Raw genomic sequence first — 16,052 nt, forward strand, 5'->3', positions numbered from 1 at the left:
TGCCATCATTCCATATCGAACGAGGCTAAAATCCAATTGCCAAGGGTTCTACTTGATTGAGGAGCATTGCTGGGACATGAACTATTTCACCCTTGATACTACTCAAACGAAGTGGGGTAGCCGCGGCTGGACATTTACCGAACAGCTGTTTTCCACCCGAAGACTATACTTCGGTGCTAATGGGATGCACTGGAGCTGCGACAACGCATACTGCAGTGAGCTACCGCATGGTAGTCACCTCGCCTGCGAATACTCGGTGAGGAGTAGCGCTAAAGCAATTGAACGCTTGGGAAACTACCTCTCGTTGTGGTACCGGGGAATCTTGGACTACTCATCCCGCAGCTTCACAGAACCGCGCGATCGACTGCCCGCAATATCGGCCTTTGCGAAGAGGATCGCAGATATCTCAGGAGACCGCTATCTTGCGGGTCTTTGGCAGACAGATCTCTCGTTCGGGTTTCTCTAGCAAAGCAACGAGCACCGTGATCCGCCTGTCCTCCCCGGTGCTGAGGCATACATAGCTCTATCGTGGAGCTGGCTTGCTCAAGCCCGACGCGCAAGTATGAGAAGCTCTGACTGGTTCCCATCCGTTATTAAAATGCGTTCCTTCACAGAGGTGCTAGCGGCTCATACCGTTCTGGATGGCATCAATCCCTTCGGCAGAATTCGCGATGGGTACTTAACACTCCGGAGTAAGGTGTACTGCCTGGCCGCGGAAGTTTTGCACTTCCACGGTCGATCTAGAGGAGGTACCTGGGAGACGGTATCGGACGGCTCGCTTATGGCCTATTGCAGTTTTGACGTCGAGGACCAGTCTCGATTGCTCTTAGAACGGGAGTGCAAAGTCAAGAAAGTCCTCTTACTGGCTGCACGAGTCGACCAATGTCTGAATATACCATCTAAACAGCCAGCAGTCTCAGGTCTAATACTTATTCCAAGTGGACGACGTGATGGAGAATACTGTCGTGTTGGAATATTCGAATCACATCCATCAAAGGGTGGAGGTATCGAACTGTTTGAGCGCTGTGAAACCTGGACTGTCACGATCGTTTTGTATGAGCGAATTTGATCCTGTGCAATATATCTTCTATCCATCCTCTGTTAGATGTAATATCCATAAAGGGGGAGTATCCTCCCATCTGTTCACAGCCTCAAATGATGCCCATACATATACAGACATCCACCCAGCAAATCAAAAGCAAACGCCACCCAAGGATATCCCCCGCCCACCATCTCATTTTCGTCAAAAGGAGAGAAACCTCACTCGGTTCGGTATCATGTGCGCAACAGCAAGGAAAAGCAAAAGCAGCATCCAAACAAGACAAACCAAGACCCTGCGAAAACAAACACAGCCCCCTCTTTTACTTCAACGTCTCACTCCTCTTCACACCTCCGAATCCTCTCGCAAGCATCTCATGAATCTCCAAGCTAGCCCTCGGCTTCTTCCTTCCCTGCTCCAGATCCACCTGTTCCCTCTCACTCCCCTCCTGCCCCTCCAACTCATCCGGGCGATTCCGCAACAAATCTCTCACCTCGCCCTCCCTTCTCTCTTCTTCCTCCACCGTTCGCATCTTCCTGATCCTATTCGCCTCCTGTGCCGTCAGTGACGACACGACCTCCAACTCCGCCTCTTCCACATCACTCTCATCATCATCCCTCTCCACCAACCCGAACCAATCCCACTTCCTCCCCTTCTTCGACGACGAAAACCTCTTCTTCTTCCTCTTCCGCTCAGGCACCGCCTCACCTTCCTTGCCGAACCTCTCCCACCCCTGCGCCAGCTCCAGCGTCGCCGCGTCTTCGAAGCGCGTCTTGATGGCCGGATCCTTCTCGAGCTCCTGGAAGCGGTCCACATCCGTGGTCCAAAAGGCCGCTCTGGCCGTCTTGACGCCGATCTCGAAGATCACGACGCACGCCAGGATCATGATGAGCGTGAGCCACCAGAGGGCGTTCCTGCCGAAGCGCTTGGAGTCCCAAAGTCCGTCCTTGACGTAGTAGATGCTGGTGTTCTTGTACGTCGACGCGAGGATGATGCACCACAGGAACCAGCCGCCGACCGAGCAGATGAACGAAAAGGCCGCCGTCGCCGTCTTGGAGTGCATCTCCAGCCCTTGCAGCTTGAACGAGATCAGGATGACGACCGAGGTGTAGGTCAGCGTGCCGAGCGCGTAGATGCTCTGGTCGTTGGTGAAGATGGCTTGCGCGTACAGGCCCAACATGCAGAAGAAGATGATGACCATCTCGCACGACGCCATGAACATCCACCCGAGGTAGATCTTGAAGTTGAAGCCGCCGTTGCGCTGGCCCTTGGTGTAGAGTTCGGGCACGGCGATGAGCGTGGCGGCGGAGAGATCTTTGTCGAAGATGCCGAGGATGATGACCGGGAGAGAAGTGAAAAGCTGGATGGTAGAATTAGCGGCATTCTGTTAAGCGCGATTAACAGGTGTTAGCTTACCGTGTTGAACATACTCAAGCTCCACGACTCGTACAAACTGGTACCGGTGTATCCAACCCACCTCTGATACAACGCCTGGGTGAGGTAGAACAGAAACTCTTTCCAGAACGTCGCGACGGTATATTTACAGGTGCGGATATAGTTCCACCGTCCGTGTACGAGCAGCAGCTTGGTCAGGAATCTGAACTGGGCCATTGAGTAGTCCGACACTCTTGCAGCCTGCAGACCTTCTTTACCCGTGATACCGATACCAACGTGCGCCTCTTGGATCATAGCGATGTCGTTTGCACCATCGCCAATAGCCAGAGTGATCGACTTCTTGACCTTCTTCCTCACCATGTTGACGAGGCCGGCTTTCTGGCTAGGACTAGCACGGCAGCAAATAACCGAGTCCGCAAGCACGGCGAGGTCGAAAAACAACGAATACACCGAGCGATCGTTTTCGATCATGGCAAGAGTCTGGCCATCAACCACAACAACCGAGTGGGCAACTTTGTTTTCGCTGATATCCACGATCGCGGTGGCGATGCTCTGCTCGACTGTGCCGTCTTCATGATCCAGAATGGTGAGTGTAGAGTAATCCTTGATCAGGCGACAAGAGTGGCCGATGTTGATGGCAGTCTCGCGCTTGTCACCCGTAAGCATCCACATCTTGATGTTTGCCCGGCGGAGCTTGTCGATGGTTTGGGGAACGCCATTCTGAAGCTTGTCCTCGATAGCAGTTGCGCCTGCGAGATCGAGGTCCTGTTCAATCATTTCACCGGCCCGCTCAATCATGTTCTGGCGGTCAACGAGGCTGGTAGTAGCGTCAAGGTAAACCTTCTTCCAGGCCTGGTACTCCTGCTCGTCAAGGAAGCGGAAGCCGTACAGAAGTGTGCGGAGACCTTCCGTTGAGAAGTCATTTATATGTTGGAAGCACCGTTCGAAGACCGTTGGCTCATCCACAACAAGAGCCTCTTCAACAAGCTCCTCCTCATCGTCGAGTTGCATCGAACTGCGCGCTTCGGATGCAGCCATCGATTGGCGTCCATTGAACTGCGCAGACGGGCGAGGAGAATAGTACATGGTTTGCTCTTCCATGGAAGACACGTCAATCTCTCTTTCTCTCTCGGTAAGCCATTGGTCTAGTTCGTCCCTGATGGGCTGCATCTTGTTACTTCCCATGCTGTGACGGCTCATCCCTCCGATACTCTTGCGGCCCATGCTGAAGCTGGGGCGGCTCATGCTTGGACGGCTCATGCTTGGGCGACTCATACTTGGGCGGCTCATGCTCCTGCGCTCAATCTGCTCGCTCCTTCGGGCGATCGCAACCTGGGCCTCCATACTCTTACGTTTGTTCGCCCTCCGTTCGATCTCGACCACCTTTTGATGAGCAAGTGCAGCATTCTTGAGGCGTTGCATGATGATCGAGTCGGCACCCTTGCACAATAGGCAGATGCGATTGTCAGGGAAGCGTACAATCGCGGACATCCTCTTGCGCTTGCTGGAAAACTCGATAACATCGAGGACTTCAAAGACTTCAACCACAGGTTCACCGTCAGCAGAAGGGAAGCTCTTCAACGTAATGGTCCCCACGTCGCGATCGATGAGCATGAAACCAAGCTCATGGGCAGCTTTGACAAGGGCTAATTCATCTGGGGAAGAAGCCTGGAAATCAATAGACCCATCTTTACGCTTTTCCGGAAGACAAGTATGGCACAAAGCGATCGAGAGCAAGAACATCCGGGCCTTCTTCGCAAATACGGTGTACGGCCTGCGCTGAATATACTTGATCATATCCGATGTCGACAGTTCCGATTGGGGCTTGGAAGGACGAGCGGAAGAAGTCCATTGACTCTCCTCCTGAGCCTCAGCGGTCGCTGCGGCACCCTCCTCGCTTCCAAGGTTTTCGAAACCATCCTGGTGATCAGGCTTCATGGCGTGCTTAACAGACGCCAGGCTCTTTCTCAACGGCTTCTTGCCTTTGTTCTTTTTCTTATGCGTTGGGCGCCTGACAAGTGTGCTCTCAGTCGGTTCCAGATCGTAATTGTGTAGCCATGCAGTTCCGGCAACCGACATCTTACGGAATTTCATCAAGTTATCCGTAAGCGTGCCCGTTTTATCCGAGAAAATATAGCTCACTTGACCCAGTTCCTCATTAATCGTGGATGTGCGAGGTTCGAAAGGCGTGTTGCTTTCCTTGTGGTACATATCGATGTCGTTCAACATCCACATCTGCCAGACCTTGACGATTTCCAAACTGACGTAGAGGGAGAGGGGGATCATGGTGTTGAACATGATGATGTAGGAGGCCAAAATCGGGAAAAAGGCAACACTTGCATCTGTCAGATACCATGCGTCACCTTCCTTGTTGGCTGACCAGATTTGATAAGCAACGGTATTGAAGATGGCCAAGAGGATAACAAAGATGACGATGATGATTACGATCCTGTTGACCAGAGTCTGTAGAGCCGGGGCCTTGATTCTCGGATTCTTGTTAGCGTTCATGCGGATCTTGCAGTCTTCGCCAGAGTAGATGACCATGCCGACAGCTTCAGGAGTGTTCCTCAGGATACTGCCACGGTACATGATCTCAGCATTAGTCAAAGGCGCTGTCTCGCCGTTGTACGTAACTCGACCCTCGAAGTTGTACAAATCGATGTTGGGGTCCTCTACAACAAAATGTGCCCGGCACGAGGCAACTTTGTCATCTGTGTCACACGTCTTTGCAAGCAAAGTTGCTGTCTGCTTGCTCTTCAGATTTGTCTCGCCGTCCAGCGCCATGGTTTCAACATAGGCAATGCCATTAGCGCCTGTTGAATGGAGAAGGACCAGATCCGCAGGAGCAGCGTCATCGCGTTCAAGCTTGACAACATCGCCAACCTTGAGGTCTTTCCATTTTGTCGTTGCCCAATGGGTTGGCCCAAGAGATGGTGTTTTCGGATCGTTCTCAGGATCAGTCCCCGATGCTTCTTTATCGACAGGTCTATACGCGTGTAGTACTTTGCATTCTCGATTGTTCTCGGCTTTATCAAGGCGGTATCTTCGGAGATCATCATAGCCTTCTTTTCCAATCGAAAGCGAAACAAAGAAAAGTAGAGGGACGATGGTCGTGAACTGGCCGGTGGTACTGAGGCCGGGTATCATCTGTAAAATGGAAACGCACAAAAAGTAGAAGTTTGCTAGCTTTGAAAACTGCGCGATGAGTTGGCGAGGGAGAAAGTTCCAGACGTTGTAACGACTCGAGCGAATGGTGTTGGGAACGTAAGGCTTCCCGGTCCTTTCGTCAATCAACGTATTTTTCCGCGATGCATCCAGGTCGATATGCCTGCCGTCTTTGCTAGGGGGGATCTCTTGAATGCGCAGGACGAATTTCCGTAACTTTTCGGCATTTTCCTTGACTGTCTTCACGACGCTCTTCCGACTATCTTTCTCGTTGATCCAAGACTGGTAGTTCGGCAGCGCGGAAATGCCTCTCAGCGCCGTCTTCTCGTCTGGTCTCTTCTGCGGCTCAGCAGGGTCACGAGGAGGCGACACTTCGGATTGTTCGACACTGACACTAGGGCCATCGACGGACGTTTTCTTCGGCTGACCGGATGCGGCCGGCGTTGGCGGCACCTGACTGGACGAAGCCCCCGCATCCTGCAACTCTATGATACTCCCCGGCGACGCAGTCGGATTCTCCACATTGCGGCGAAACAGCGAGCTTCGAAGAGAGTATCCTCGGTTGCGTCCGGCCGGTGAAAGCGGCGATGCCCTCGAACGAGCAGTTTGCGGGCTTGTGGAAGAGCTGGAAACCGGAGCTTCCTCGCTGGGGTCCGCATTCGCGGACGCAGTGTTCACTGAAAGATTGGGTGTGCCCGGTCTCTCCAGCTGCCCCATCGCTCTGCCCGGCAGCGCTGCGGGCGGAAGTCTGCCATTGCCATTGCTAGCGGAGCCTATGTCACCAGGAATCGCGGTGCGCTCGAGGTCGGTCGAGAAGCGGACTCTCGGTGCGCGCTCGGCTGGAGCATTCGTCGGTGAGGTCGGCAGGTCGGCGCTGTCAACGGCAGAGGAGGTAGAAGCAGGCTGATGGTGGTGCGCAACAACGGGATCCGTGAAGACTCTGCGTCCAGCTCTGTCGAGGTTGTGCATGCCGGTGCCAGCGGCATTACTGCTGGCGGACGACGCGTCTTCGGCAGTTGGGTTCTCGTCGACAGTGTGCGTCGAGTGTCTGCGACGCATGTCGGGCAGCCTGGGACTGGATGGATCGTCGTCGGCGTCGGTCATGCTCTGGTGCGGTGTTTACGGATGCGGCTCATCAGGGAATGCAGGCTTGGCTCAGTCGCAGTCGGTGTGCGCCGGCGTGTGCAGCGAATGACGTCGTGGGCCGGGGTCCGTGGGTTGAAGAATCGCAGAGCGAGCGGAAGGACAGCGGAAGGGCAATCGGGACAGGTGGTGAGAACATGCAAGGCTACATGAGGGGTTTTCGAGAGGCTCGATCGGGTACGAGGTAGTCTGGGGCGCAGCAAGTTTGCTGCTTCTGGAAGGCTTCGTCAACCTGCAGCTGAGCAAACTGCTGGCCTTGGGGGGGCGCGGCGCCACCACCCTTGCCACTGGCTGGCCCCGCCCTGTGCTCCGCCTGTTCAACGTTGGGCCGGCCGGCCTGCCATCAACTAATTTTAGCCGCCTGACGTAATCTCGATAATGCTCCTCACTGGCTCCCCCTTCTGCAGGAACGGTTCTTTGTTAGCATTCAGCATTCACCGCCGATAAACCTATTGATGGCGGCCGCGTAGCTGTTTCAAGGCTGCACCTTCATCTCCAATGCGCAAGTCATGGAAAGCTTAGCTGCCGTGGGCCGAGCGTCCACGCGCCTGGCACTGTGCGCATCGCGGACCTCGTTGGCGGAGAGCGGCAGCCTGCAATGTGCGTGCTGTGGAGAAGGAGCCTCCTTGGCGATCATTCTAACGACATCACGGCAAACAGGAGCGCGCACTCTGAACGACAAAAGGCAATTATCTCCAGTAAGGAGCGAATCAACTACACACCTGCCTGCCACTGACTACACAAAGGAGAGCCAAGAACTGGTTCCGCGCACCCAACACTTTGATGAGAGCAAAAAGAATATAAACCGATCCGTGACTGACGAAGACGAATCAATTTTTGTCCGTCCACCGAGCAACCCGATATAGAAAAAGACCCCCCAAGAACTCCCACTAGCTGTAAAATTCCGCCAAAGAGTTTCAAAAACGGATGAGTCGTCCCATGTCATTAGTTCTTTGATGCACACAAACTGAATCTCTGTCCCTGCGCCGTGCCAAATGCTGAATAAATGGGTATGATGACTGTGACTGTAAAGAAAAGGTTGAGCCTGGACGAGGCCGCCGCACGCTTATTGCTGCGCGGCGACGCACCAATGCCGGTGATAAACCCACGCGCTCTTCTGGCACTCCTTGCTGCAGTACTTGGTGCGACGGCAGCGGCGGCACTTGGCAAACTGGCGCGTGTACTCCTCCCACTTGCCGCACTGGTAGTAAGCGCATTGCCGGATGCCACCGCGGGAATCGTCCTTGCGGCAAAGGTTGCGCATTACCACGCCCGCCCAGTATTGCATATCCTGGGAATGATGACGGACGGTGAACTTCTCCACCAGGGGGAAGATGTTAAAATCGTCGGGTAGCAAATACTCCTCTTCGCATTCTTCCTCCTCCTCCGCCATCGGCACCGAGCCATCGCCATCGAGGAGGTTTAGCTCCTTGCCGATCCGGAGCTTGGGCACCAGGTGCGACTTCTGGAAGTACGAGCGGAGGTTGCAGTACTTGGAAACGTATGCTAGAAGCTGAAGGGACATGAGCACGTCCTCGTCCCTGGGCATGGCAGCAAGCACACCAGCAGTCGCATTGCGGTCCTGAACCGAGCGCGGATACCAGTTGGCCTGCATGCCTGTGGGAGGGGTTGCGTTTGCTACAGTGATGGCAGGCTGTACAGGCGAGAAACCCAACGGACCTGCCGCTTGAGTTGCTGCCGGGTTGAGAATACTGCCATCGATGGCTGATCGATGAGTAATATTAAACGTCTCGGCATCAGTGGCTTCAGAAGCCTGTGCCGTGAGGCCAACGGGCGTCGCACCCGCGTCGAGCATCTCCTCGTTATCAACAATATCCTGCATGTTTATTTCGTTCTGGATGCCGACGATGGGCTCGCCAGCGGATCCTGCTGCTGCAGAGTCCTCAGCAACAATCTCCTCGACCTGGCCATCGTTGTCCGAGTCGCCCGAGGTCGACACTTGATGGCGAATCGAGGGTCTCCTACGGTTTCTCGCGGCGGCAATCTCGGACCTAGATGACCCCGGCTGGGCAACGGCGTTGGGTGTAGTGGGCGATTCGGGCTGTGAAGTCATTTCACGCTGCAATGAAGGAAGCATTGAAGGAAGGCGATCAGCATCTCTAACAGGGCGGAGACCAAAGGATTCCTGGGTATCTAAGTTAGAGACACCAGTGTGGAGCGTTTGAGTAGCGTGCTGGCGGCTCGAGCCGCTCCTAGGTGCGAGGTTGTGGGTCCGGTTCTCGTTGCGATGGTGGTGGTGATGGTGGTGTGACCGCGAGAAGGTGGTGCGCTCCGGGGGAGAGCTTATGGCGAAGGGCTGCTGCGGGGCCGCATCCGCAGCCTGTGCCTCCATCTGCTGGGGAAAGGGTACAGGCTGCGGGATTTCGATCGGGGGAGGAGCATGACGACGCGCGCGCTCCGAGCGGTGGCCGAGACCAGGATTCAGAGGGTCTCCGGCCCTGCTGTAGTGCCTCCCTGACATACCAAAGCGGGGATTGCTGCGTTTGTACTCGGCTTCGGCCTTCTCCCGACACTTGTCGATGACACGGATGTAATTGTCCAGAACGGTAGCAATTACGGGGACCATGTCGGCCTCCACCACCCTCGTCCTCACGGCCTCAGAGCCTCGGACACCAATGTTGACGACGCACTGGAAAGCGAGGTTCCACTTCCAGATGTCCATCATGTCCTTGCTCCTCCCCTCTTTCAGGATGCAAACCAAGCGCTCGACACCTCCATCGACGGTGAGAATGTCACGGATGCGGGCCGAGGAGGTAGTAAGGTAGGCGAGGTGGTTGAGCGAGTTGATCAGAGGAAGGGTGGAAGTGCAGTCGAGCGCCCGGCGGTCATAGAGGGCAGTGGTGATGCCGACAGAGGCCTTGTTCGAATTCGGGATGCTGAAGTTGACCTCGCGCATGTTTGCGGCTTCGAGTAGATGCTGCTGCGGTATGGGCTAGATGACGGGGTGCCGAGAAGCGTTCGAAATGAAGAAAGAGCTGCAGGGCGCATCGGATTAGCAGAGGGTCGTCGGTCGCTTGACCGAAGGGGGAAGACGCACCCAGTAACGCCAGCAATGCAAGTGAACAAACGCCGGTTCCTGAAATCAAACACGGTGTCGGGCGTGCGCCAATCGGCAGAGGGTATGCGTCGAGTCAAAGGCGCCACTGAGATGGGGCTGAGGTGGAGCGTGCGATCAGAGCAGAGGATGACAGAACGACATCCGGAGCGGTCGGGCGGCGGGCAAGGTCACTCCGGGCACGTAAGCAAGGCCGCACGACAGCGTCGATAGCCTAGGGCAGCGCTTGATGATGTTTGCTCTCCTGAGGGGGCCACGTCGGGAAGGCGCACGAGCCGTGGCGATGGCGCGCTGCCTTGGACCTCGAGCGGGCGAGGTGTCGTGCGCGGCGTCAAACGCGGCTGAGAGGGGCGTCGGTACGGCAGGAGGGAGTAGCAGATGCAGCGGCGCGTGTGCGGAGGATGGGCGGGTGTGGGCGAGGTGAGGAGTTTGGCGTGGGCAGACTGGGTGTGCTGCGCTGTAAGTGAGGAGAGAGGCTGCGCCTTGGCGCCCGACTCGAGATTACCGCTTGGCCTTCATGCTCTCGCCCGTGGCTTGGCTTGCCGATGATTAATAGCTTACGGGCCCCGGGAGCACGCGAATTACTGCGTGTCTCAGAGCGAAAAAGCCGGCCGGGGCCAATCACAATTTCCGATCCAGGCGTATTCTTCGCCGAAAGGGTGTTGCCCGGCCTCGCTACCCGCGCAATGGCGAAGGGACGCCGTCGCTATCGGCCACCCACCGCCCGCGCGCGCGCGCTCGCCGAACAAGCGCTGCATGCTAAGCTCTGCAGATGACCTCCACACCGCCAGCGCACGCTGCCGTCGCAGTAGACGAGCCTCTCTTTCGCCCGCGCGCCATGCCCCGGCCACCGTCGCCTGCGAGCTCCACTGCGCGCCAGCCTCAGACACTCTGATGCTCGGCCAGCGCCTCGGCTAGCACCCCCTTGGAGGAATAATACGGGCGCTCAATCTAAAGCTGGCAGCCTTCTTCAGCTGGCCTCAGGGTCGACCCCTTCTGCCCAGCCGCACATGACGCCATGATTGCTGCTGTTGTTGCGCTTGGCTAGCACTCCCCAGCAGCGTGGTTTTCGACTTTGATCTTCGCAGCGCACAGCATGACTGAGCCCACAGTGCACTTCGACACCCCGCCTGCTGGCGGCGGGGCCTCGAACACCCTGCACTCCCTGAACACCAGCAACCCCTATGATGTCGAGGCCCAGAGGTCGCCGCATTCTCCTCGCACCAGTCGCGGCCGTCGCGAGAGCGCGGTCTCGGCCACAGGCACGGATGCGGATGCCAGTGCCCGGTACTCGGTCGACAGCTCGACGGCTGCCCAGCGCCGCCCGATCCGTTCCAACACCGTAAAGCACTACCGCAACTCCTCCCCCACGCGGCCCGCCTGGGAGGCCGAGCCCGGTGCCGAACCCGGCATCGACACAGCCAAGACCGAAGCCGACCACCGCCATGCCCATCTGAGAGAAGTGAGAGAAGACTGCACTATTACCGTGGTCGATTTCTCCGACGATTTCATGAAGCAGTACGCCCTCAACAACGAATCCCTGGAAGAGTTTCTGGAACGCCCGCGCGAAGAATGGGCCACCTGCCGCTGGATTAGTGTCAACGGTCTCAGCTGGGACGTGATCAAATTGCTGGGCAATGAAAAGAACCTCCATCGGCTTGCCATTGAGGATCTGATGAACACGAGGGGCAGGACCAAGGCCGACTGGTACTCTGACCATGCTTTCTGTAAGTGCTGACTCCCAACTGCATTCTTCATATTTGCTGGGCATGCCAGGCGTTCCGATAGTTGCATGTGAGACGGCTCAAACATTGTCTTATTTGGACCCTGGACACCGTTGCCTGTGCCTAGTCTAGGTTAGTAGAGACTGACTTCTCTTTGTAGTCCTCTTGACCCTGCAAAAGCTTGTTCAAACAGGAAGCTCGTCGGATAGCTCTTCCGATAGCGAGTCCGAGAGTGAGCACGTAGTGCGCCAAGAGAAGGAAAATCGAAAATGGTTCAAGCGCCTAAAGAAGCGTCGACGAGCGTCCGATGGGGGACACTCCCTAGAACCCATCAATCCGGATGGAGGGTACAAGCTGGAGCGAAAGGACTCGTACCTCCCTCCGAGCGCCATGGCGAAAGCAAAGCCCAAGCATAAATTCCGGACCCTTCAGCGCTACCGTGGTGGTCCCAACATCGAGAGGACCGAGTACATGGAGCGGCACTCGGCGCTCTCGGACAAGCATCTCGCCGTTAGCGTCGAACAGGTCTCAATGTTCCTCACTAGCGACAACACTTGCATATGTTTCTTTGAACATTCGGCCGAGGATGTAGAGAAACCAATCCTCCGTCGCTTGGAGGCCCCAGACACCATTTTGAGACGCAGCGCCGATGCCAGTATGATGATACAGGCCTTGATTGACACCATCATCGATCTGGCTATCCCAGTGACGTCTGCGTATGAGGACACGATTAGTGATTTGGAGCTTGACGTTCTTACAGAGCCGAGCATTGGCCACTCCAAGGCATTGTGTAAGTTGATCACCTTTGAGTCAAGTCCATTTATGCTGATCATAACTGCAGACATTATGACAACAGAGCTCTCTGTGCTGCGGAACAGAATCCAACCCATCATGGGTTTGATCAATGCTCTACGTGACCATAAGAAGGAGTCGATTAGTAAGTTTCTCAGCCCAACAGGCTTTTGAGAGCAACAGACTGACAGCCGCAGCAACATATCATGTCGGAAAGCCCGCCCGCAGCACCGCCTCCAGTGTCACCATCAGCGCTCTTGCACACACGTACTTGGGTGACGCTGAGGATCACTGTATCATGATATGCCAAGCAATCGACGAAATGCGCAAATCCGCAGGTCAGTATTTTCAACCGAGAGACGGTGGCCGCCGACTAACATCTTGCAGACGACATGATCGACCTCATCTTCAACATCATGAGCACTTATCAAAACGAAAGCATGCGCCAGCTGACGGCTGTGACCATTTTCTTCCTGCCTCTGACCTTTTTGACCGGATATTTTGGTCAGAATTTCGAGAACTTCTGGGCTATCCAGCATAGCGACAGGTTTTTCTGGTACATTGCCGTCCCAGTCATGGTCATCACCTCAATCGGCATGATGCGAGAGATGATTATTCGTTGGTTTCAGAAGAAATTCCAGAGGCGACAAATTGCTCGATCTCGCAAGAAGCGCAATCTCAAGAAGCCTCAGCCAGTTACGTGGAAAGGCGGGATGTCGAAGCTGAGACGGCAGGAGACTGTGTGGAGAGAACCAACAATGTGATGGAGAGAGTATCAAACGAGGCACATGGACTGGCCTCCGTGGCCTTTCCATTTCACACTATTAGATATCATCACAAGGAACGTAGCCTGGTGTCGCACAAGCGGGAAGACACAGTACACAGTATTCTTGTAATCACCCAATCGAGCCAAAATTCAACCACCCCTTACGGAGCTTATCAGGGGCAGATTGCAGTGGGGATTCCGGCAGTTGCGTGGATACTAGTCGCCCTAAATTTGTGAAACCATAAGGCTTAACTGAGTCCTGATCTTCATAGCAGCGACGCATCGACTACAGGCTGGTCATGCACTCCTCGTACTTCGGCTCTGCTTATCGATAACAACGCAACAAGCTTTTACTGGGCTGTTCACTGCAACACAGCATTAAGTGCCCCGAGCTGCCGGAATGCTACGATATCCAATGAACCTCCGTCGCATGTGACTGAAAGCAACTAAATGCCTGCCCACACGGATAGGTATTATAGACAAAGGCTAGCGTGACTTTGTTTTTCGCTCGTGCCATGGGTGCTGAAGCAAATGTCTAGACGAATGTAAAATTAACAATTATATATTTACGTCCAGCCAATATATTCTACTGCCCACATAGGCTGCTGCTCGTAAAGAAATTTGCTAAAGAGGTTGCCCTTGCCATTCTTTGCACTAGTTTTCGGCTGCAATACCCGTCTATAGCCTGATTTTGCGAGACGCATGAGAATGCCCCCTCCTTTGCGGGGGCTGACGACATGTTGTGAATGACGTCAGAGTGCACTCACATATACGGTGGTGAGGGCTTTGAAAACCATCAACCATCGTACCCATGTCCAAACTGACTCACAAATCGCGGAGCGACATTACACAGCCCAAGAGAGAAGCAAAATCGAATAGCAACACGTAGTGCCAAAATCGACAGCTGAACTCTACCGAGGATAAGAGTGATCAGCATGGAGCACCTACCAGTAACGAACAAAGCGGCTGGAGAGCCGCTCACGATGAAGAGCCATGTGCTTGAGACTGGCGCTACGTTGACGCAGGTCAGTCAGCTCCCTGACTCACTTCGAACATAGTAAGAGCATAGGAGAGACCAGGTGAAGGCTGATGCGTCTGGTTGCAGGACTTCCGGCCAGTCAAGAACATCTGCGCGCATTTGAACGCGTTCCACGTCTACGCGAACGATACGAGCCGGTTCGTCGAGGCGAACCACTACTGTAGTCACCTGAACGAAGGTGGGTAAGGCAGCGTTTCGACTCCACTCTTGGCCTTTTCTAGCGAAGAAAAACGCGCGGGTTCTGATGCTAGTGCGCAAACAGATGTCCGACAGTGCATCCTATACGACAGCCCCGAACCGAACGCGCGTCTCATCGGCATCGAGTACATGATCACGCCGAAGCTCTACGGGACGCTTCCGCCCGAGGAGCGCCGCTACTGGCACTCGCACGTCTTCGAGGTCAAGTCTGGGATGTTGATCATGCCGCAGCCGTCAGTCGTGGTGCCAGAGGCGGCGTGGGAGAAGGCCGAGAGCAAGGAGATGGAAGACGTGGTCGAGCTGTACGGCAAAGTGTTCCACCTGTGGCAGACGGACCGCGGCGACAAGATCCCGCTGGGCGAGCCGCAGCTGATGACCAGCTTCACGGCGGAGGGCCAGTTCGACTTTGCAAAGAATGTGGGCGATCGCGACAGGAGGTTTGGCAGCGACTACAAGAAGAAGCAGGAGGCTAGGAGCTACATTAAAGAGCCCGAGCTGCATCCAGGTAGGTGCTGTCCGAATTGGCCAATGAGGCGGACACTAACGGATGCTGATGGCAGATGCCGACTGGGCGTGGAAGAAGGAGGCGGGTGCGAGTGCGGGATCGACGTAAAGTGGCGTGCGGGAGCCACAAACTGCGCGCTGCAGGATGAGAGGGTTGCGCGGCGCAGCAGCAGTTTAGGACAGGTGGAGTGCCGTCGAATTTCAGGTCAGATGAGCATTCCTTGGAGGTGAGAATAAGGGTCGGGCGCCAAGGCTCAGGGTGCGAGCGGATGGAGGAATTCTGGTAGGCGGGAGGGTGTACTACTCTATAGCCGGGTCACAGCCAATCAGCGGCCGCATGAACTGTTGTCGACATATCCCTGACCAACTTACCGGGCCCTTCCTCGCGAGTGCCGGCCAACTTGCGTGTTCCTGCATTCCGGCGCGCCGGGCTTTGTTTCTCCTGAAAGCCGCCTGCATTTCTGGCACGGATACGACGCAGCGGGGCGATCATCATGACGGGGGCCAACGACGGGGGGCAAATTTCAGGCGACGAAGGGAGCTCGGGCGGCGAGCGGGTGACGTGCGCACGACTCCAGACCTCCGTCATCTGGCAGTCCAGAACTGCGCTGACGGTAGCGCCTGATTGCGCCTGCCGATAACAAAGCGGCGCGGGGGCCTGGTCCTCCACGTCGCAAAAAAAGCGGATACGGGTTGCGCCAGGTTAGTGCGCGTTCGGTGTGGAGAACTTGTCGGGCTGTGTGCTTGGCCGACGTGATCGCCCGGGGAGGATCACTGCGCCGGATCGTGGGAACGGGGGCTGCGGTACTGGATGCTATGTCCTCTCATTTGTGAGCTCGACTGCCGTGTACCTGGCGCTCTGCGACACGCGCATGCGCCGTGTTCTGTTGGGCGCTTGGCCAACGGCGGGCGGCGCGTGGGCTAAATTTGGCGTGGACCAGGATGGGTTTTTTCTGGCCTGTGGTCCAGAGCGGATGACAGCATTCGCAGAAATCGGGCGCTAGGGTCTTCTGTTGACGCACGGCGCGACTCCCGCCATCGTATTGCGGGAGAAAGAAGGCGCTCGCTCGCCTACGTAACCTTAAGGCCCCGATTGTCGCCCGCCCTTGCAGCTGCTCCAGCTCTTCTCCAGGCCTTCCACGCACCCTCGCCCTCTTCCAGCAACCGCAGGGCCCCCAACACTGTACATATCCACCACGCGACCACCCACC

The 16,052-nt window shown here is 55.8% G+C and overlaps 4 protein-coding genes across 4 annotated transcripts; 2 read left to right on the forward strand and 2 right to left on the reverse strand.

The window, feature by feature from the left end:
* Positions 1 to 1,361: 1,361 nt before the first annotated feature.
* Positions 1,362 to 6,703, reverse strand: LTHEOB_6493 (ATPAse P-type K/Mg/Cd/Cu/Zn/Na/Ca/Na/H-transporter; the record flags this gene model as incomplete). Its single annotated transcript, XM_035515755.1, has 2 exons — positions 1,362 to 2,399; positions 2,456 to 6,703. 2 exons carry the CDS (start codon positions 6,701 to 6,703, stop codon positions 1,362 to 1,364), a joined length of 5,286 nt encoding a protein of 1,761 aa, XP_035372528.1.
* Positions 6,704 to 7,808: 1,105 nt separating this feature from the next.
* On the reverse strand, positions 7,809 to 9,659 carry LTHEOB_6494 (Zinc finger MYND-type protein; the record flags this gene model as incomplete). The annotated part of the gene is made up of 1 exon (XM_035515756.1): positions 7,809 to 9,659. The coding sequence occupies one exon, from the start codon at positions 9,657 to 9,659 to the stop codon at positions 7,809 to 7,811; it is 1,851 nt and encodes a 616-aa protein (XP_035372529.1).
* Positions 9,660 to 10,914: 1,255 nt separating this feature from the next.
* Positions 10,915 to 13,098, forward strand: LTHEOB_6495 (Mg2+ transporter protein CorA-like/Zinc transport protein ZntB; the record flags this gene model as incomplete). The annotated part of the gene is made up of 5 exons (XM_035515757.1): positions 10,915 to 11,545; positions 11,703 to 12,332; positions 12,384 to 12,479; positions 12,532 to 12,672; positions 12,722 to 13,098. 5 exons carry the CDS (start codon positions 10,915 to 10,917, stop codon positions 13,096 to 13,098), a joined length of 1,875 nt encoding a protein of 624 aa, XP_035372530.1.
* A 937-nt stretch (positions 13,099 to 14,035) lies between these two features.
* On the forward strand, positions 14,036 to 14,950 carry LTHEOB_6496 (uncharacterized protein; the record flags this gene model as incomplete). Its single annotated transcript, XM_035515758.1, has 4 exons — positions 14,036 to 14,125; positions 14,206 to 14,317; positions 14,402 to 14,842; positions 14,898 to 14,950. 4 exons carry the CDS (start codon positions 14,036 to 14,038, stop codon positions 14,948 to 14,950), a joined length of 696 nt encoding a protein of 231 aa, XP_035372531.1.
* Between the last annotated feature and the right edge of the window lie 1,102 nt (positions 14,951 to 16,052).

This window comes from Lasiodiplodia theobromae, assembly GCF_012971845.1.
Source record: "Lasiodiplodia theobromae strain AM2As chromosome Unknown scaffold_19, whole genome shotgun sequence".
Lineage (NCBI taxonomy): Eukaryota > Fungi > Ascomycota > Dothideomycetes > Botryosphaeriales > Botryosphaeriaceae > Lasiodiplodia > Lasiodiplodia theobromae.